Source organism: Plectrocnemia conspersa, unplaced genomic scaffold (assembly GCF_051122295.1).
Source record: "Plectrocnemia conspersa isolate PC_06_02 unplaced genomic scaffold, ASM5112229v1 ptg000014l, whole genome shotgun sequence".
Lineage (NCBI taxonomy): Eukaryota > Metazoa > Arthropoda > Insecta > Trichoptera > Polycentropodidae > Plectrocnemia > Plectrocnemia conspersa.
The window spans coordinates 27,844,582-27,865,655 of record NW_028277178.1 but is presented as its reverse complement, the minus strand read 5'-3'; the positions used below and the strand labels follow the sequence as shown (position 1 = coordinate 27,865,655).

The window sequence follows — 21,074 nt, the reverse complement described above, 5'->3', positions numbered from 1 at the left end:
ATGCCATAAGAATAAACGAGCGTAGTTTAGTAAATAAAATATAAAAATATATAAGGGCTGTTTGAAAAGTTCTAAAAGATCATAAAATTTTGGTTTCACAAATCCAGGGATGTCATTTCAGCTTTTTCCGGGGGGGGGGGGGGCCAGTTAGTGGTCGTTTATATTACTGAAATGCATTTTTATGGGGAAATGATTTCACTCCCCCTCCCCCAAATGACGCCCCTGTTTAAAATCCGCGTCAAAAACAATAAAATCGTGCCTACGCAGTTTTTTCATAACAATATTACGACTTGCAAGAAGTGAGAATTGAATGAAGCATATCTAAACCAACTTTTGGTCAATAGGAGAGCGCAAAAACAACTATCACTTTTCAAAAGGCAAAAATTCACGTCAAAAGTAATAATAATACGTGAATTTTTGCCTTCTGAGAAGTGATAGTTGTTTTTGCGCTCTCCTATTGACCAAAATTCGGTTTGAATATACTTAGACCAATAATCTCATATCAGGAATCCAAAGTAATATCGGTAAGGATAGCTATCATATTTTTTAAACATAGTGCGGAAGTGCAGACAAACCATGGAGTAATATGAGAGATGCGACATCTTTCTGTACTTCTTCTTCCCCTTCTTTTCCCCTGATAGATGAGTTGACTTAATTTATATTTTAGACTCGACCTACTGAAAGTGCTGTATGGGGCCCATTTATATTTAGCTATATTATGACCAAAACTTTGTGTTACTCTGGTAACACTTGCGTGAGGGACACATTCTCTAGCCGACTTTGGCGGACTCGCAACGGCCGGTCTGCCTGGTTCACCGAACATCGTTTATTGTTGCTGCCTATTTATATATAGATTTTCATTATGGCCAATACTTGGCGGCACTTGGGTAACACTGGCGTGACGGTTTCTCTCGACTGACAATCTTCGACGCGTTCGGTATGCGCGCCCCGTATATTTACTAACATGTAACAACTTCATATCATAATAAATTACTACTGCAGCGGCTCTGTGTCTAATTGCCACCTGTCACCATCCCGTAGCCAAATTATTATCAAACATTTAACTTCATTAAATCTCAATAAAAATACTACTGCAGCGGCTCAATCTGTGTCTACTTGCCACCCATCGTCAAAGTTCAAATTTTGAATCAGAAGTTGCATTAAGCTAGGTTTTGTTTTGAACAGCAAATGGATGTTTCGCAACTGGCAAATTGAGTTTCATCGACATTTTAGATCAGCATATAATTTCTTAATTTTTGAAACACCCATAAAATAACCAATACAAACTTTAAGAAATTTGTTTAATGTAGTAACAAAAACTCATTTGCACAGCTTATTGTGTCTGGATTTTCTAGGTAGATGCAACTCGCTCTAGTTATGGATATTTACCAGGAAATTGTTATGAGATATGTGTATTAAAATAAATACTTTGTTCCATAAAACGAATTGTTTGTGCATTTATGTAAGATAAATCTTCGGAAAGGGATTCGTTGCAGAGTTATTCATAAGTGTTTACTGTTTCGCCAATGCTCGCTCGCACCTAATCTGTCCAACAGTAATGCACAAACAATTCGTTTTATGGAATAATTATTTTATATATTGCTAAAATATCTATTTTACTGTCAAAGACAAAATGCCATATTGTGTAACATAATCATATGAATCCAAAAATATCGAAATCCCAGGAGGAGCCGGGTATTAAAATACTAGTCAATATAATCATATACGACACAAAAATCAATGACATTTTAGGCTTGTCTATTGCAAATATAGTCAATTAACTTAAATAATTGAGGAATAAAACAGGTTAATTTTGCAGCGCAGCTCAAAAGTGTTATGCAACAAGATAAAAGCTATTCATCATAAGAATTCGAAATATTTTCTACGTATACTATTGATTCAACTCTTAGTGCGAAATAAACTATTTTTTTAACCCTTTGTTGCCAAAGATTTCTGGATTTATTACGTAATAAAAAAATGTTTTTTTCGTCTGAAGTAAATACTTTAGTCCATTTGAGATATTAAACAAAAGCAGAAGATTGAATAATTTTTGAGACATAATTAGCTATTATTTTACCAATAAAATATTATTTTCCTTAAACAAAATATCAGATACCTTACTGAACGAAATAAACATTTTGAAAACGTTTGACACAAAAAATATTGTAAAATATACATTATTTAATGAAAAAAGGTCAGTTTAGGTATACGTTGGTGAGATAGAAAGAATAGACTATATGAATCAATTATAGCGTTTATTTACAATTAGAAAATAATAAAGGATAACAATCTAGCTATTTGCGGAGTCTATCCGTTGCTTTTCAACGCTCGTTGGGATCCGAAGTCCAGTTCCTGGGATACTCGCGGGTGAGTGTATAATCGTTGCGGTAAATGGTACCTATTTCTCTCCGCTTGGGCATGGGGAATATTTCGATTTTGTTGTCGACGCAAAGCTTTTTGGCCACGCCGATCACACCCAAAAGCATTCCGATCCAGGTGCCCTTCCAGCCGCACTTGAACACGGAGCCCCAGATGGTCCCGCAGGAGAGCCCACCTATGAAATAGTTTATGCTGTCGTCCTTTCCGCGCAAGTTGGTGGACAAGAACGTGGCGGTGGTGAAGAAGGTAGCGGTTCCGAAGACGGGAACCGACACGATGCAGAACCTGCCCAGGGCGTGCGCCACCGTCTTCGGTTTCGTGAACACCATGTAGTCCAGGATGCAGCCGGCGGCCGACAACCCGAACGCGATGTGATTAGTCGCCAGCAGCTTCATCGTAAGGTCCTGTCCCTCGGGAGACGCGTAATAATTCCATCGTCTCGGCGGAGTGGGAAAAATCCCTTGGGTGTAAAACTCCATTGCACAACCTGACAGCTGCCTCGCGCAGAGTTGCCACTGCAAAAAAATATTCAGATATACCATTCGTTTCGGTATTGTATTACAATATTATTTAGGTAGGTAATGATAACAAATATAATTTTATTATTATTTAATAATTATTTTTTCATTTTTAATAGCAAATTTAATATGTATTATTGCGATTGTTTTCTATAATATATGATACACCGAACAACATATCAACTAAATCAATAACTTCTGGCAAAACTACTATTTTTTATCATTTGGTTTTCTTTATTAAGCTCATCTAATTAAAATACACTAATATTGTATCGTAATTCCAAATAATTTCAATATAAACAGTTCAACATTTTGATTCTTTTTAATTATCTGAACGTAGGTTACAACATTGAACACATCATGAATAATTCTGAATTGATTTAATTGTAATTTGAAATTTAATTGTATGTATTATATGAACAATGACACAGCGGCGGCTTGTGTTGACATCTAATGCAAGTAATTGTACTTGTACAACATGTAAGCTCCATAAATGGACACCGCCTTGTCACCCGTACGCAAGAACATGCACTAGTCATTTTGTGTCTTGGATCAACTCCACCTTTTGTTCTGTTAAAAAAAATATTCACCGGTGGTCGTTTGTTTTTGCTGCTTTCACTATCTGTATTTAAAACTTTTGTACTGAGTAACAGAAACGTGTGAAATATTTTGAAACACAAGACGCCAAGCACATGTTATCAGTAAAACCAAACATACTACTATACAATTCTTTCAACTTATCCTTTAAGAAATCCTTCGGTATTTCAGGCTCGTTGGCCCTCAATGTACTAGTAAGAAATATATAAAAAGCTTCCTGCAAAATAATATATATTTGTCATATTTTTTTATCATAACAAAATGTTGACACTTCGATAAATGAGACATATTTGATATGAATATTTGATATATGTATGTAATGAAAATTTGTTACTACTGCTTTTATAATAAATTATAATTTAAAATGTAAACGTGAAAAGTACATACTTCGTAATTGCAATAATCTTCATCTGATTCCGATTTGAACATTTCAATCACGTATTCGTTATCCGAGAGAAGTTAACCTTCAAAATCAATTATATTTTTCAGCAACCGCTATAAATACTATTTAAACTAAAATAAGTTAATATTAAAATTATTTAACGAAGTAAAAATATTCAATATATTGGTTAAGACGAAAATATACTAAAATCATCTCTCTCTTGCGAAATTCTCTGATAAAGCGATATAACACCAGTAGCTCAACAAGTAAATTTGAATTATTATTACATGTAGTAGTTAGCTATGAATAATTAAAACGATATAAATGAATATTGTGAATATAAAATTAGTTATTTTTGCATGTGAATAGGTATAATAAACGGCACAGTAATGCATATTTCATTTGGCACATTAAGGGAAATACAAAGTTTCACAAAACAATAATAGTAATAATAAATAAATAAATTGAGGTTTTAGTAATTATTTGTATTTTATTTGTATCGGTACAAGTCGTTTTAGGGCGGTGACGTTCGCGAACGAGCGCTAGCGAGTTAGTGACGTCGCGGTGCGCTCGCGAACCCCCCCGGGGCGGTAGGTAGGTAGGTGTGCGGCGACGGCGACGGCGACGGCGACGATGGCCGACGGCGAGGACGAGGCGGCGCTCGCCGAGAAGGTGCGCATCGCGTCCGACTTCATCCTGCATTCGCCGCCGGGCGAGTTCAACGAGGTGTTCAACGACGTGCGGGTGCTGCTGAACAACGACGCGCTGCTGAAGGAGGGCGCGAGCGGCGCCTTCGCCCGCTACAACAAGGATCAGCTGACGCCCGTGCGCGTGCCCGGCTGCGAGCTGCAGGCGCTCGTCACGGAGCACAACGAGCTGGCGGGCGGGCGCTTCGTGGACCCGCGCGGCCGCCAGTCCTTCAAGTACGACCACCTGCGCAAGGAGGGGTCCGAGTTTCTGCCGCACGAGCCGCAGCCGGGGAGCGCGGAGGCGGCGGCCGAGCCGTGGCGGGCGGCGCTGGATCGCGAGGTGTCGGCGTACGCGGCCGACCGCTACCGCCACGGAGTCAGCGCCGTCTTCGCGCTCAAGCCCCCCTCCGAAGGCTCGCTGTCGCTGGTCGCCTGCCTCGAGGACCACCAGTTCCAGCCCAAGAACTACTGGAACGGGCGCTGGCGCAGCGTGTGGTCAGCGCAGCTCGACCCCGACGGCGGCGGCGAGCTGCGCGGCGTGCTCAAGGTCCAGGTGCACTACTATGAGGATGGCAACGTGCAGCTGGTCAGCAGCAAAGAGTCCCCCTCGCACCGCGTCGCGCCCGGCTCGGAGGCCTCCGTCGCCAAGGAGCTAGTGCGGCTCATCGCCGATGCCGAGTCCGCCTACCAGGCGGCCATCTCCGACAACTACAAGACCATGAGCGACACCACCTTCAAGGCGCTGCGCCGCCAGTTGCCCGTCACGCGCACCAAGATCGACTGGACGCGCATCGTGTCCTACGGCATCGGCAAGGAGCTCAAGAGCCAATGATGGACGAAGCGGAGGCGCCCGACGACGGACCCGCTCCTATTGCGCGACCCACGTCTCCGCGTTTCCCTCGACGCCGTCGGGGAGATCCAGATCCGCCTCCGAATCGACGACCGTCCAGTTCAGAAACCGCTCGTCGACCGCGCTCCGAGTGCCTCTCGAAGGCGCCCCGCCGCGGCAAGGCTCCACCGCGTACGTCTGTAACAGAGAACCGCGTCAGCTCCTCTCGCGCCTCGCTGCCGTCTCGCTCCCGAGCTCACCGTCGTTCGCGACGACCGCGGCCGTCGGTAGTAGTCGTAGATCTCGACCGTCGCGGACGACGCTCGAGTCCCGGAGCCGGTCAGCCTCGCGCCGTAGCACTCGCCCGGCGGCGCAGCACTCGTCGGAGACAGATAAACGTGCGTCGTTCGCGCGTCGTCTTCCTCTTCGATCCTTCTCAACACTGAAAAACGGTATTAAGCGTCGAACGAAACGCGAGTTATTGTTATATATCTAAATAAGCTAAACGTTCTTTATTTCAAATATATTTGTAAACTAATATGTTTATCGTGGAATTAAATAGTTATATTACTAACTCGTGTTTCTTTTCTCCATCAGTTGACTTCGCATACTAGACAGATCGGCGACGTAGCCGACGGGCGTTTCGATTTTCAGCATCGCCATCTCGGGGAAGCTCTCTCCGGCGCGGTCGTTCCAGGACACGCAGATCTGGAGCGAGCGAATCGGCGTTAAGACGGCAACGTAAACGCCACCAAAGAGACGCATCTCTTTTTACCTACATTCAAAATCACCGAACATTTACACCTCCGACGGTCATAGTCGCATTCCAATATTTGCTGATTTTTAACGGCCGCGTATAATCCAAAAGATGAAGTACTGGCCGGGTTCGTGTGCTTGTTGTATCTTTGAGTGACCTCAAAAAAAACATTACAACGCTTATTGCCGTCGCTTCTACATTAAAAAAATGAGCAATATATTAAATAATTGGACAGATCAGGAGCGAGTGAACACATTAAATTCCGTGCGCACAAATTTGTGCGTTTCATCATTTCAACTTCATATAACAAAAACACGCATTAACTGTGTATTTACCGTAACCAATTTATTTATCGCTTTAGTCACAGGTGTTACTAATATCATATTAACCCTTTCACCGCGGATGGCTTCTATAGAAGTCATTAAAAATATCGTCAGTAAAGGTGCCAAATCTAATAATATTGAACCATAATATTTTTAAAAATATGGCATGAATAGGTGCCCCCACGTATTAACAAATTTCGAAATGGTGTGCAAAAATATCTGCCGCAGTGAAAGGGTTAATTTAAATAGTTAAAAAATCGATATCAATAAGGTCTTGATGTGCCTTTATTTTGTTTCTGAATACGAAACAATGAGACGCTCCTTCTGAACAAAAAATAATGTTTATCTGCTGTATCTACTATGACTGAAATTCGCAGAATTCGTTCGTTGAATGAAACAAAATGTCAGAAAGGCCCACCCTTTATTATGCTTATCTCAATAACGGGTGTGTGTCACAAATTTTTGTGAAGCTTGTTTTACGTTTTTGTATTTGTTGTTTAAAACACAAAAATTATATTTTAATCAGTTTAATGATTCGATTGCGGTTATTTTATTTCTAGTTATTTAATTTATACGCAAATCCGCACAAAAAACGCCAATACAAATTCGATCTTTACGTATATCAAATTCGTTCCAAACATTATTATTATTAGCTATTTGTATAGATATGCAATAAATTAGATAAAATTATGTATTTAAAATGTTCCATAATTTTTTCTGAATTAATTCAATCGCAGCTGATCTTAATTCTGATGATTTGAAAAAGCTGAAATGCCTTTTCCTTTTGAGGCCCTCACTGATCAGTAATTCGCACAGCATTGTGCTATGGATATGTAACACAATTCAAAAAGTATTAAAATAATTTTTACTAACCAATAATTATTTTTTAACTAAATACTCGTTTTAGCCAATTAGTTGATTTTCTCCACCATTTGGTTAAATAAAATTATATCGACAAAAACCAACAAAAAAATTACAAATATGTTTGAATACTAAATATTCGAATAATTGAGAACTCTAATTTGAGACAGTTTTTTTTAGATTTTCATTAAGGGATAACCCGATAATTTCTAATTCAGAATCAGGGATGTCATTTCAGCTCTTTATAATATTTCTGTGTCGTTTAGATTCATATTTAATTAAATATCATAAATTTAAAAAAAAAAAAAAACAATAAAATTGTGATGGTGCTGACACGATTTTATTGCCTTTGACGTGAATTTTTTACTTCTGAGAAGGGATAATTGTTTTTTGCGCCCTCCTATTGATCAAAATTTGGTTTAAATATACTTTGATCAGTCCTCTCATATCAGAAGTCTATAGTAATTTCAGTAAGAATAGCTATCATATTTTTAAAACATTAATATTTAAGTGCAGATAAACTGGAACAATGTGCAAGATGCGATGTCTGTCTGTAATTCTTTTTCCGCTTATTTCCCCCCCGAGAGATGAATTGGCTTAGTTGTATTTTGGACTTGACCTAATGAAAGTTCTAAAACTATAATTAGTTTTAGAACTTACATTAGGTCAATTTTAGACATTACATATCATTTCCCTCACAAAGATAAGGATTATCTTTCGTTTCTGTTGACTTTAGCGAATTGATATAAAAGTTATCAGTTACTTGGATAAAAACGCATCCGCTTCCTTGTGCGGTGACCTTCAATTCGCTGGTTGCGTTCAGATTGTTAATCGATTTGATTGTCTTTCTGTACAAGTTTTGCATATCCGTCGGTTTTAAAGTTATGTTCCATGTTCTCCTCGGTCCTTTCAAGGTTATTTTCATTGACGGCGGATTATTCGGCATCACTCTACTCAAAGCGCATAAAGCTTCGATAGCCACCAACGTATCCTAAAATTAATATTTTATAAAATTATAGCACTCTTGCTGTATATGTATACAATCGTTACTTGGGTTGATAAGAATCCTCCTTCTTGGTTACGATGCAACGATAACCACCTAGCGGCTGCTACAGCATCTAAGACGTTTTCTACGCCGCCCACTTCCAATAAGCTCAAAATACTGTAAGCGGTGGTCTCGATAGATACCGGGAGAGATTCTGAAATTATGAACGATATTCAACAATCGATCGGACAGTCGGGTTAACAATTTGTCGACTCGGCGATCGTAACCTGCCTCCCACCACATCATATCGCCCTTTCTTTTGGCCATCTTCTTCAACAGAGAGACAGAGTAGACTGAACCTTTGGCAACGAAGTTATCTTCTCGGCCGGGAAAATTGACATTCGGAAGGTTTTGCCGAAATTCATTTTCTATATTGAACGTAATAAAAAATATATTTAACACTAAAAGTACATTAAGAACTAACAAATAAATATACCGAAAATAATAATATCAAAAACTAAAAGTAATTTTATATATAAGTACTAAAGCTTATACTATAAACATGAATTACAATCGCATCGTAATCTTATCGTACTGAGCGGAAATTTCGGAAGATTAGTATGTATTTTTTTCCCTGAAAATAATAATCACAACTTTTTAGTAGATAGTTAAAACGACTAGCTTTAAAATTACAATGAAATGGGAAGTAGAATATTTTTTTACTATAACATCAAGGCATGACGAAATGTGTATTAATGCATAATTTCACCAAGTTTTTTTATTATTTTTTAGCTTTGCAAACAGCCTTCGATATTAAACTGGAAAAATTACCATTTCCTTTTCTATGTGTAACTTTATAATTCCCTCTATTCTGCTTGCGATACTTTTCAATCTTGATTTGTGCTAAAACTGCCAACGCGAACGTGTAGACCTTTCGATTGTCATCTTCGGGTTTCAACGCCGTCAGACAAAAAAGCAAGTTCTCAATCACCGCCGGTTTTAAAGATGGCATCTTTGAATCTATAAGCGATATCGCTACGTAAGACGCTAAAGCGATGTTGGAAGTATCATCGAGCAATCCACCCTGCAATGTTTAATGATTTCATTACAACGGAGATCTAAAATATACGTTATATTTCATTTTAAACCTTCATCTCTTCGTGGAATACTTTTCCCTCGTTCTGAAAACATCCGTTTTCCAGTTGTTTCTCCGCCAACCACTTTAAAGCTTTCTCTAAAACCTTCTTATCTATATTGATACCCCATTTGTGATACATGATGGAAAAATATTTTAAACAGAACGCCGTCAGCCAAGTGGAACCGCTTTCGTCGTCGTTGCCGAAAGCTGAAAAAGCACCGTTATCCGACCTGCGATAGTTCAATTGCCTTTCGTAACCAGATAACAAATTATTCATCGCCGTATTCTTCGCGTCGTTTGTCGCTTGCTTCTTCATCGTCAAGTATTCTAAAGTGACGACGTTGTAAGCTATCAAAGCCATGTTTTGCTCTCCGCAGCCAGTCGGCATAGATAACAAATTCTTTGTATTCTTAAAAACGACACTCTTACACATGAAGTTTAAAGATATTAATAAAGCCAGTAAAGTATGCATATCGTTATATTAAAAGTTACCAAAGTCATCGGACCAGCGATGTCACCGGCGAAGGACACAATCATACTTTCAGAGTTGTTGACGCTGTCGACCCTTTCGAACACCCAAGAAATTTCCGTTTGATTTGTTTGTTCTAAAAAATTAAGAATTAAAGAGTTAACCTAACTAACAATACACATACATAATATTAACTATGATATAACCAAAGTATAATATAAAAGTAATATATTATATACACCAGGTGCGTGCGGTGAGATATTTTCCCTTTCGCTCGCTCACGTGTTAAGTGACGAGAGTGAGTGAGAGATAGGAACGCGTGTAACGCATGCTTCAATTTTTTTTCCTTCAATCTGGAACCTAAAAATTCTGCAGATTCCTTAAGAAGATCTAAGTCATTTAACTCGGATTGGGTGAAAAGTTTTAGTTCATTGCTGACAGAATCATATTAATCACTACTACCGTCATCGCTGAATGTTTTGGGCAGTGTTTCGATATCGTCTAAAATATGTTCTAGTGTATCTGGAGGGAATGGAACAGGTATTTCAGGTCGTATTGGTGACGGAATTTTAGAATATGAAATCTCCTTTTTGTTCTTCAGATTAAAACCTTGCATATTACTAGAGCAAAAGTAACACTCATCACAATGATTTTTTGGCTCCCTCCAAACCGTTACTATACCAAAGTGAAAAGATTGCTTTTTACCATAAAAGCACTGCCTCAGTTCTTCCATACAAATCGAACAAACTTTAAGCCCAAGGCTTGTACAGATCCCCCAATTTCATGCCAAAATAAACAGAGTACACTTTTTCCACAAAATCTGAAACATTTTATTGTTGTTTTTTAAAGAAAAATTGCCACAAATACAGCAAAAATAATCCGGTGAGTTAACATATCTTCAGGAAGCCATATTCGTTTAAAAAACACTTGAGTGACACTGTAACTAAAAAGTAGCTTCACAAAGTTCGGAGCACAATGACACGTGTACTGCATAGAGTTTAGATACACACTGCAAGTGGACGAAGGGACAGGAGAGCATTGAGATGGAAGGGGAAAGGGAAACAGATGGGCGCCAACAGGTTAGTGAACTGGTTTTCACTAGTTTTATTGTTTAATTATGCTAGTTTCAAGAGGACAATCCTCCTTAAAGAAGGACGTCTGTTTACTTTAATATTGTACATAAAAACCGTTTTATTGTACTTTTACCCCTTAACAACTTACGCCTAAACTAAAAGGTGATTTCACCAAGCAAAAAGATTTTGAAATGTAACAATGTGATACTTGGCAAAGTATCAACCACGTACACGACTTCAGGTCTTTCTATCAAGACAGCGAATCTGCACTGTTGTGAATATAATGAAATACTTTTAAGTTGCCGTTGATTAAGAGGAAAAAGAGCAGATGACTCAAATTCAGGCACATCATTTTAACTTTTTTCCAGGGGGGGGGGGGCAAAAGTTGGCCAGTCAGTGATTGTTTTTATTATGACTTTTTATAACAATATTACTACTTAAAATAAGTAAGAATCGAATGAAAGATTTTTGACTTCTTCTCAGAAGTCAAAAATCCACGTCAAAAGCAATAAAATCGTACCGTCGCAGTGGGAACGATCGTTACCGAGAATTCCAATCCATTTGACCAATAATCTCATATCAGAAGTCTGTAGTAATATTGGTAAGGATAGCATATTTATAAAACATAGCGCAGACAAACTATGAACAAATATGCTAGATGCGACGTCTGTCTGTACTTATTTTTCCGCTTCCTCCCCATCTGAGAGATGAGTTGGTTTAGTGTGTATTTTAGACTTTTAGAATGTTCTAGAACTTACGTTAGGTAAGTTAGGTTTCGGTTTTAACAACAAATGGCCGTTTCACAATTGTCAAATTGAGTTTCGTAGACATTTTAGAGCAGCATATAAATTCACTGGCGCCTATCAGTTAAATTGTATTTTCGCTATTAGTAATGTATGTATATCTACTGGTAAAAATGTATGTGGATTTAACTAGTGAATATATAACTTGACTGAAAAATACATATTCATTGTAATATTTATACATCGCATGTAAATAAATAATGATAAGTATGTAAATATATATAATACTATGTATAGAAAAATTTATATTAAATATTTTTACTGACAAATAAACTATATTTTCAGTAGTAAAACTATATATATCTAACTGTGAAAATGTATTCCGATATGATATCACTGAAATAATATATTTAGAATAATATTTTCGGGATAGATTCGCGTCTGTTTACTTTAGATTTTTTTTGAGAGATAACCCGAGAATTTCTGTTTTTTTTTTAAATTTTTTCAGAGGGGGCAAAAGTTGGGCAGTCCGATTGTTTTATTAATATTTTGATTTCATAAGGATTTATAGTATTTCATTAAATGACAAGCATTTTTCTAGGGCGGTCAAATACCCTCACCCGCCCATCACCCCAAATGACGTCCTTGTCCAAATTATAAACCTGCGATTCTTCAGAACGAGCGAAATACTCGACGGAGCGACAAAATAGAGCAACACAGACGAAAACAGTGTCGTTGGTTCACTAAAATCTGCTGACAGTGATTATGTATATTTATGTGAAATTTTATGTCAAACAAGTCAGCAGATGCGGTCTACAGAATCTATTGATATAATTTAAAACATTCTGTATAATTTTCCAATTCAATAGAAAAATCTCTACCGATATCGGTTTAGTCAATCTTAACTTTTCAGATGAAAGATATTTGTGTTGTATATAAGTAAGAGATACTACTTTATATATGTATATATTTACCATCAGTGCATATGAACGCCGACTTTTCAATTTCCACCGGAAATCCTTCAGGCAAAACTTTAATTTGTCTGACAATTTTATCATAGTTGTTGTAGACATCTTTATTTTTAATTTCTGGACAGCCTTTGTTGTTCACCACATTCACTGTCGCCGTCAAATTGATCACTTTTAACTGTTCTCCTTTGATATTGAAATAAATTACGAAATTTTCTTCAGGTGATACGCAATATTCACCATTGTCTTCAAGAGAGATTGTCTGTTTAGACGTCGCTTTAATATCGACTTTAATCTACATTAATAAGCGTTTTAATAATGTTGACGTTCATTTCAATTGTAATTTCAAATTTTAAACACTCACCGGTAAATCAACTTTTAGATGATTGTAAAGTTTGAAGATTATCTGTCCAGTTTCTCCTCTCTTGATGCTTTTCGGTGTAATCAAGTCTATGAAGAAAGGCTTTAAGACTTGTAGTTGTGCGTTAAATGACACTGCGAAACCAGAACGACCTATACAATAAGCTTGACTATCCCACGTCGTTATATCGTCTGGTACTGTCACTGGAATTTCTAATATTCCACTGGAATTCATGCTGTGAGCTTCCCACAGCCAAGTTTCAGGGAAGTAGACTCTCTCTTTCGTTTTTTTATTGTTGGACACATCTGATATTTCTCCTAACTGATTATCAATATCATCGTTAATATTTGAGCATCGATCAATCCCTGGTATCATATCAGTTGATAATGTTAGTCCAGAATAATAAAATATATCCAAAATATCACTGTAATACTTTAATTCAGATTTATCGTTTAATTCTGAAATAGTTTAAATTTTGTTTGGGTTTTATAGCAATATTATAATTTCTTAACTAATATTACATACCTTGAAAGCACAAGTTTTCATCCAATATAATATTGTTACGTCTAGATTCCATAAAATAGTTTATTTTATCTAAAATATCATCTTGTACTGACTTAGCTGGTGCAATTTGATTAAGGGCAACATTTTTAACACCGACCATACAATATAACGCTTCTTTTTCCTTCGTCGATGATAATTGAAGAGTAGTAACATTTGCTGGAGTTGTTTTATTTGGAATCCACCGTTGAATGATCTGAATCAATTAAACCAAACTGTCTATACTCTAAAATATTAACTTTATCAATTGCAAAATATATATACACACCCTATTAGGAAAGCAAACAATAGAATTGATCTTCTTATCAGCGACGATCAATTTTCCTCTCGAAGTCATGAAATATACGATCAGATAACTATATGGACACATCTGATGTGTAACTTTCACTTGTAACATTGTTGTGTAAATCCCATTTTCTGCATAATTTTGATCGCTGCATTCAGTTTCAATTGAATTCGAATCGTTTTGTGTGTCGTTCATTGGATTAACACATTGTGAAGATATGCCCCAATGGAATAAAGTTCCAGCTCTAGTTATCACCTTCAAAAATAATAAATATATTACAAAGTAAATAAACATAGATAAATAGTTATAATACCTACTAAATAGTGAATAGTTAAACGTTTTACTACATCTTCCGGTCTGAGTTTCAAGAATATCGGAAACGCTCTTATAGGACCAAGTCTAGCGCTGAAAACTTTGCTAATCGATTGACCGATCTCCATATTGTAACCGAAATTGTTGCGATTCATGTTTAAAGTAATTGAAACATCTGCGTATGATGTAGCATTTTGTATAAGCTCATTACTAATAAACGGATGTTCAAATACAGAGGCCTAGAATATAAATTTATTAAAATTGCTCAATTATTTATATAATAAATATTTTTTACACTATACTTTAAGATTTATATAATCTGAGTTGTAATTTAAAGGCAGCATAAATGATAACGTAGCTATTCCTTTATAGTTAGTATATTTCTCCGTACATTCATTAATTATGGTTTCAAGACGTTGAGAGTTCGTCGGCAAAGTTACACAAAGCCGAACCTTAGCGTATGGGACAATTTTTTCTTCCCAATTCGTGACTCTTAACTAAAACAATATTATCTTATTATACTCTACGCTTGTAACATCATAATAAAATCGTTACTTACATATACTTTTCGCGATATAGCAGGAGCATAAAATTTCTTGTGTTTATCGACAAATTCAATTTCAACGGCGTGATACTTAACTTTAGATATTGTCGTATGGTTTTTCCACATACCTGTATCTAGTTCCTGTTTGAATAAAAATTATGATCACTTCACATGAAAGTTTTATCAATCATTAATTTACACACTTTAAACGATATATCAGCTATGATCAACTTTGGCTTGTTATGCATTTTATTTCCAAATCCAAGAACATTTGTGTCAACGACATGGTCAAGACATGAAGACGATCCGTTCATATATGTTTCAAACTTGTCTATTTTCGAACGTACAACGTCAGATTTAACGCTAATCTTTAAAAGTCCTAGCATTGGCTCACCGTGTGAATATCTATTACATAAAAATATTTTAGTTACTCATATATTAGTTTTTGTGCTGCCTTTTTATCTTACTTTACGCAGATGTTCCAAGTTAACGTTCTGAAAGTTAACAAAACATTCTTATGATAATCCACGTGTATATTAAAGCGCGGAAGGGCATAATCGGCTACGTAAAACTTTTGCTCAACACTAACAGCATTAGGTCCTCCTGTCTCAGCTATAATATGCCACTCTCCCTACAATTTTACAAATAATCACAACTTATCATAATCAATTTTGTAAGTCAATAAATGCTTGCCTTAGGTGCATATTTATCCAATTTATGCTCCTTTTGTAAAACTCCCATATTAGTACTCGAGTTATACCATTGCATAATTTTAATAGCATTGCCAAATATTTCAGACGGACCTTCAATTGAGATTTTATAGATCTGAAAGTCATATGTCAATACAAATTATTGATAATGATATTAAAAAAAAACATACCTAAAAGTCATATGTCAATACAAATTATTGATAATGATATTAAAAAAACATACCTGAGTATTTAAAGTAGATAAATCATTCTTTAACTGTATTACTCTAAACATAACTTTTTCACCACCCCTGTACAACGGTTTATCTGTTTGTATCACAATTATATTTCCGTTGTGTTGAATTGTGACATTTTTGTAAGTATCAACCTCATAGTTGTATAGTTTATCAAATCTTAAATAAAAAATAATTATTAATAAAATAATTTCGATATAAATAAGTATATTTTAATTACCTGATTTTTAGATATAGAACTGCTTTTCTATAAGGAGTTTTTGGTACGAATAAGTCCAAACAACCTCCATTTCCTATATATTATATTTACATGAATTATGTTAAAGTAATATGATAAATAAGTGAAGGAGAATCTAATGGTTATATTTTAGATATTTGTTTGATTTATTATATAACCATTAGTTCCTCGGTTTCAGGAATTAATACAGTAAATCAGTATTACCTTCAGAAAAAGACTTTTTTGTTCTTGTTATGTACTTTTGCTTGAAATGGTTGTTGTTCAGAAAATGATTCTCTTTGCCTGATGCTACAGGGTTTAGTTCTACATGTGCTAAGACATTGCCGTAAACCGCAGAACCAAAGCGTGAAAAACATAGTTTGTTGGATGAACCCGAGACTAACCGTGAAGGAGAGACAAACAAATGTTTTGCCTCTTTGCTTTAAAATAATAAAATACTATTAATATAAAAAATTGTAAATAAAATGTAATAACACAATAAATAAAAATAATTTAGTTAAATAATGAGTGTGTAAATTACACTAACAAAAAAGCAAGGTTTAAACGCAAAGCGCGAATTAATGAGCGCTTAGAGCTAAACAGACACCGGTAGGCCTAGATTCTAGTCACAAGTAATGTCAGACGTTGTTATAAATAAATAATGACACAATGAACCTTAGAAAATACCAATATTATAAAATTGTGAATTATGTGACTATAATAGCGTATTAGTAGAGTACCAGGCTCTTATAAAACATAATAATAACGGTTTATACGTATATTATATATGTTTTCATCATAAAAAAGCACGTCAAAAATATCGCTTTCTACGAATTGACAACCCGTAAAAATTAACAAGAAATACTGTATTTTATTGAAATTTATTTATTAGAGATGAAAGTATTGCATTAACAGAAACAGAAAACTCATATAATCAATATTAAAAGTCATAAATTACAAAAACTTTAATTATACAATCAAAGTTGAAAAAGACGGATATGAAAGATGCGTCTCTAGAACCTAAAATCAGCTGAGCATGAATAATGTTGTTTGAAATAGCTCAAGCAACAGATCATTTTGTGTTTAATTGTATATATTATTAGTGTACAGTTGTGAAAATTTCCGTATTTTTGTTGGAGGGAGGTATTGAGTATATTTGAGTAAAGTCTTCAGATCTTTATTTAGCTTGGCTATACATGTTTTAATATCCATATTTAATGTGTTTAAGAAAAAAAAATAATGCATACTTTGTTTAAATGCATTATTAATTGTTTATGTGGCTTATTTGTAAAATTAATTATGAATCATATAAGCAAAAACATTTTTAATGTGTTGTGCTTGATCTTATTTGTTTATAAAAACATATTTACCACTGCTCTATCCTTATTTATTAATAATATATAATAATTTCAATTTTATTATGTGCTGTATCTAGTTGATATACGTGTTTATTTTTAATTACAAAGTTTTTAAATAAATAAATTTTAAATTACAATAATGCAATAATGATATGTTGAAACACTCTTGAAGATTGTGAGTGATTGTAAGGCTGGACCAAAACGAGTTATTATCTGAGTCGATTTGGGGTAAGCTCTGTTTGGAAGTGATATTCAAACTCAGAAGCGAAGTAGAAAATCGGAAGTCAAGTTCCAAATGAAAGTGAAGAAGAGTGGAAGAGTTCTAGCTTTATTACTATTCCTCGATCCTTTGGCCAATGTAATTGATTTGGGGCGGAAATAGAATCTTTGATTTGTCTAGTTCTAGTACATAGACAACAAAATATGCTTTTTGACTCATCGGAGTAGCTGAATTTCGTTTGAAATAGTAATAATGACGACTTGTCGGTGACAATATCCGTGGCTGACGGTTTTAAGTGCACATTCTTCTGTAATTTGCGTTGACACTATTGCTCCCGTCAATTCGTCTTTGCGTAAAAAAAACGCTCTGCTTTTATGGACACAAATCCATTAATATGAATTTATTTAGCTAAATTGTTTACACACTAAACAAATTTAATCAAAACATACATATAAAACATAATATAAACATAAACAGAACATAGAAAAGTCTTCAATGTAATAATTTATTTCTTAATGTACGAAGTTGTTTTTTTATTCTATTGGGGAAGCCCGTTATATTTTTATTTTTGCTGATTGCTCTAAGAATATGATTCTACAAATTCACACCTCTGTACATTATTCCCCTGGCCGTACTCGTTTTCTTGCACCTAACTATCCTTAAATTGTCTCTATTTCTAGCATTAAATCTTATTAAATACTTATTAAAATGGTCTGGCAACATATTATTTTTTATATATAAATACTAAAACATACATCTTCAATATTTCTTGAATATCTAACCATTCGAATCTATAAATCGTACTTCTACAACTAGATAATCTATTTTTATTTAAAACTACTCTCATTGCCCAAATTTGTAATTTTCGCAACATCGTTTTATCTAATATTATTGCACAATAATTAAAATCGGGCAATATAATACTATTGTAGATTTGTTTGTGTTTATATCTATCATATTTCTCATCCTAGATGCATAATATACCTATTTTTCTATTTTTTTAATATGTAATTACAATGTTCCTTAAAATTTCAATTTTATCTACAATTACTCCTAAATATTTTATATTATGTGTTTGACCTTTTAACAGGCTTTTGTGTTTAATATCTATTGTATTAATATGTTTGACTTTTTAACAGGTCTTGCACAAATAAAATCCAACGATTATGGATTGTCCCAGCAATTGGAAATTTAATTACAAGATGTATGGCAAAATTTCATACAGATTTATCCAACTCACAAGACTTATTATTATTATTCACAGTACATGTTTACAAACATATAAAATATATTAATCATTAAATTATAATTATAACTAAATTACTGATAAAATGACGAAATTATTAATAAAAATTGTTTATTATATATACAATGTAGAGAAAGTGTAATAAATTTATACAGTTCAATTACATTTATGTGGGTTTATCTATAAAAAAATACCATAATTTAAGTTTATTTTTTAAAGTAAAGTTTATGTATTATTATTATAATACATAATAAAATCAAACCATGTTATAATATTTCAATGGTGTTCAATTTAACTTATGTGTTATAATAGAGCTATATTTTTTATTTCGAATTTATACATGTGTTATTGTTACAACGAAAACTGGTTAACTTGCCTAAAAACTAGTTTTAATGCATGTTATATTGTTTTTTTTATATTAACAATAAGTCAGTAACGAAAAAATTCGGTTCAGGGTCATTCAGAGACGACATAAAAATATAGTTGGAAAATCTATAACTTACCTGCTGAAATATACACAACGACCTACGGCCACAAATTGAATGAGAACCAAGATCGGGAACATAACTGTCTTTGATAACATCTCGATGGCGAATAGTTAAGCTCTTCTCTTTTTTAAAACACGAGCTCTGCTCAGCGACTGACCTTCTGCACTTGTAGATAAAATAGAGACTTGCGCTATACTAACTGTACACACGCTGGACTTGAAATTGAACTCATTGAGGTCATCATTACGCTACTCACCGATAATTGCGAAAACAATTATTATAATCGTCATCATAAAGTAAATAAAAAAAGTTCAACAAAACTATTGTTCGGTGTCAAACTACGGCAAGATTAACTTGCTTTATTAAAAATATACATATGTATGTATTGACGAATAAAAAATCTTATTATAAGCGATTGGTTCATTGTTATGGAATTTTGGCTGGTAAAAAAATATTTGTTTATTTTGAAACCTACGTAAAATACAAGATTAGACCGACATTCTTGATACGTATTCGTCGTAAATATCTCGATGATTTAGCTTGTAAAACGATCATTAAGTAGCTCATTTTGGTTCATGAGCAAAACTATAGTGTTTTCGGAAATAGTGGGTGTTAAAATTCGTTTAAGTTAATATAAAAATTCAATGTAGCTGAATATTAATGTTGCGTTAGACGTTAGAGTTTAGATCCCGGAAATTAACATCAACTGTAATAATTATTACAGCATAAAATTAAATTACATTTAAATATAACCTTGTTGTTTTTGTCATAAACAAAAATGCTATGTTAATAAAACTGTTATCCATATTGGACGCATAGTTTGTTTCCGACGACGCATTTTGTCACGCTCGGCGATTTCTTTATTTTGATAATGACGGTACAAAGAATTTGCATTAAACTTTGTAATGAAGTGAATCGGCGCAAATGTAGGGGCGTTATTTGAGAGGAGGGGCAGATGAGGACATCCCCCCCCCCTTGAATTTGGCCAGAAAAATGCATGTCATTTAATGAAATACTATGAACTTTAATAAAATCTAAATATTAAAAAACAACCATTGACTGGGCAACTTTTGCCGTCCCCCTGTAAGATGGAATGTCATCCCTGATTCAAAATCAAGAATTTTTAGGTTATCCCTCAAAAAAAATCTAAAAAAATACAGTTTAGAATCTATACCAGATATATTTAAAAAAATATTATGTCATTTAGTTAAATCATATCGGAATACGTAGATATGTATTTTTACCAGTGAAATAATTTATCTGGCATGTGCTAGTAAAATTACATGATTTCAATTTTTTCATATACATTTTTTATTTACATGCGATGTATAAATGTAAATAAAAAATAATAATTTCTATTGCATAAAAGAAATACAGAACAATAGTTATAACATCAGTCTTCAGTATGGGCGGCACCCGTTTGCCATGCATTTCTGATTTTTCTATATGTATTAAATGTTTTAGAACTCTTATGTAAGCTCTCGAGTTGTGCGTGTTAATGATTCAACAAACTCTTACAATTTCTCATAATCAAATGAAGAAAAACAGACGTATTTCAGCTATAATTTAGCGGATGTTGGTTTTTAGGTGCTCAATCGTTTCGGATTCGCCGGCGTAGACACGACTCTTAGCGTAACCTCATAAAAATCAACGGCGTTAAATCACATGAACTTGGCGGCCAGTTGACGTCAATAAAATATGATATAATGCAACCTGGGAACTTAGCGCAAATCATCAAACGTTGCATCTGATGTGTAGTAAATTGCGCTGTCTTGTTGAAACCATGTGTCTTCCACAGCAATATCTTCGATTTCATGCCAAAAAAAA

The 21,074-nt window shown here is 34.8% G+C and overlaps 3 protein-coding genes across 9 annotated transcripts; 1 reads left to right on the top strand and 2 right to left on the bottom strand.

Annotated features, from left to right (window-relative positions):
* Positions 1-2,238: 2,238 nt before the first annotated feature.
* On the bottom strand, positions 2,239-2,890 carry ND-B14.7 (NADH dehydrogenase (ubiquinone) B14.7 subunit). Its single transcript, XM_088203440.1, has one exon. It carries the CDS (start codon positions 2,856-2,858, stop codon positions 2,322-2,324), a length of 537 nt encoding a protein of 178 aa, XP_088059566.1. The 5' UTR covers positions 2,859-2,890; the 3' UTR covers positions 2,239-2,321.
* An 824-nt stretch (positions 2,891-3,714) lies between these two features.
* Positions 3,715-5,968, top strand: cpa (F-actin-capping protein subunit alpha). Its single transcript, XM_088203439.1, has one exon. It carries the CDS (start codon positions 4,510-4,512, stop codon positions 5,395-5,397), a length of 888 nt encoding a protein of 295 aa, XP_088059565.1. The 5' UTR covers positions 3,715-4,509; the 3' UTR covers positions 5,398-5,968.
* Positions 4,461-19,444, bottom strand: LOC148226680 (murinoglobulin-1-like). 7 transcript variants are annotated; one of them, XR_015812203.1, is made up of 24 exons: positions 19,263-19,444; positions 16,161-16,375; positions 15,939-16,011; positions 15,709-15,877; positions 15,469-15,600; positions 15,243-15,406; positions 14,979-15,180; positions 14,791-14,916; positions 14,534-14,728; positions 14,237-14,470; positions 13,902-14,174; positions 13,598-13,829; positions 13,076-13,530; positions 12,718-13,006; positions 9,951-10,063; positions 9,469-9,882; positions 9,152-9,404; positions 8,608-8,748; positions 8,386-8,534; positions 8,099-8,326; positions 6,170-6,308; positions 5,970-6,102; positions 5,655-5,836; positions 4,461-5,592 (listed from the first exon to the last, which is right to left on the bottom strand). XR_015812203.1 is itself a non-coding variant. In XM_088203418.1 (24 exons), the coding sequence occupies exons 1-24, from the start codon at positions 19,340-19,342 to the stop codon at positions 5,434-5,436; spliced, it is 4,746 nt and encodes a 1,581-aa protein (XP_088059544.1). In that variant the 5' UTR covers positions 19,343-19,444; the 3' UTR covers positions 4,461-5,433. The 7 variants fall into 7 exon arrangements, 3 of the variants coding, with proteins under 3 accessions (XP_088059544.1, XP_088059545.1, XP_088059546.1); XR_015812205.1 differs by having other exon boundaries at positions 8,612-8,748; XR_015812204.1 differs by having other exon boundaries at positions 6,174-6,308; positions 8,612-8,748.
* Between the last annotated feature and the right edge of the window lie 1,630 nt (positions 19,445-21,074).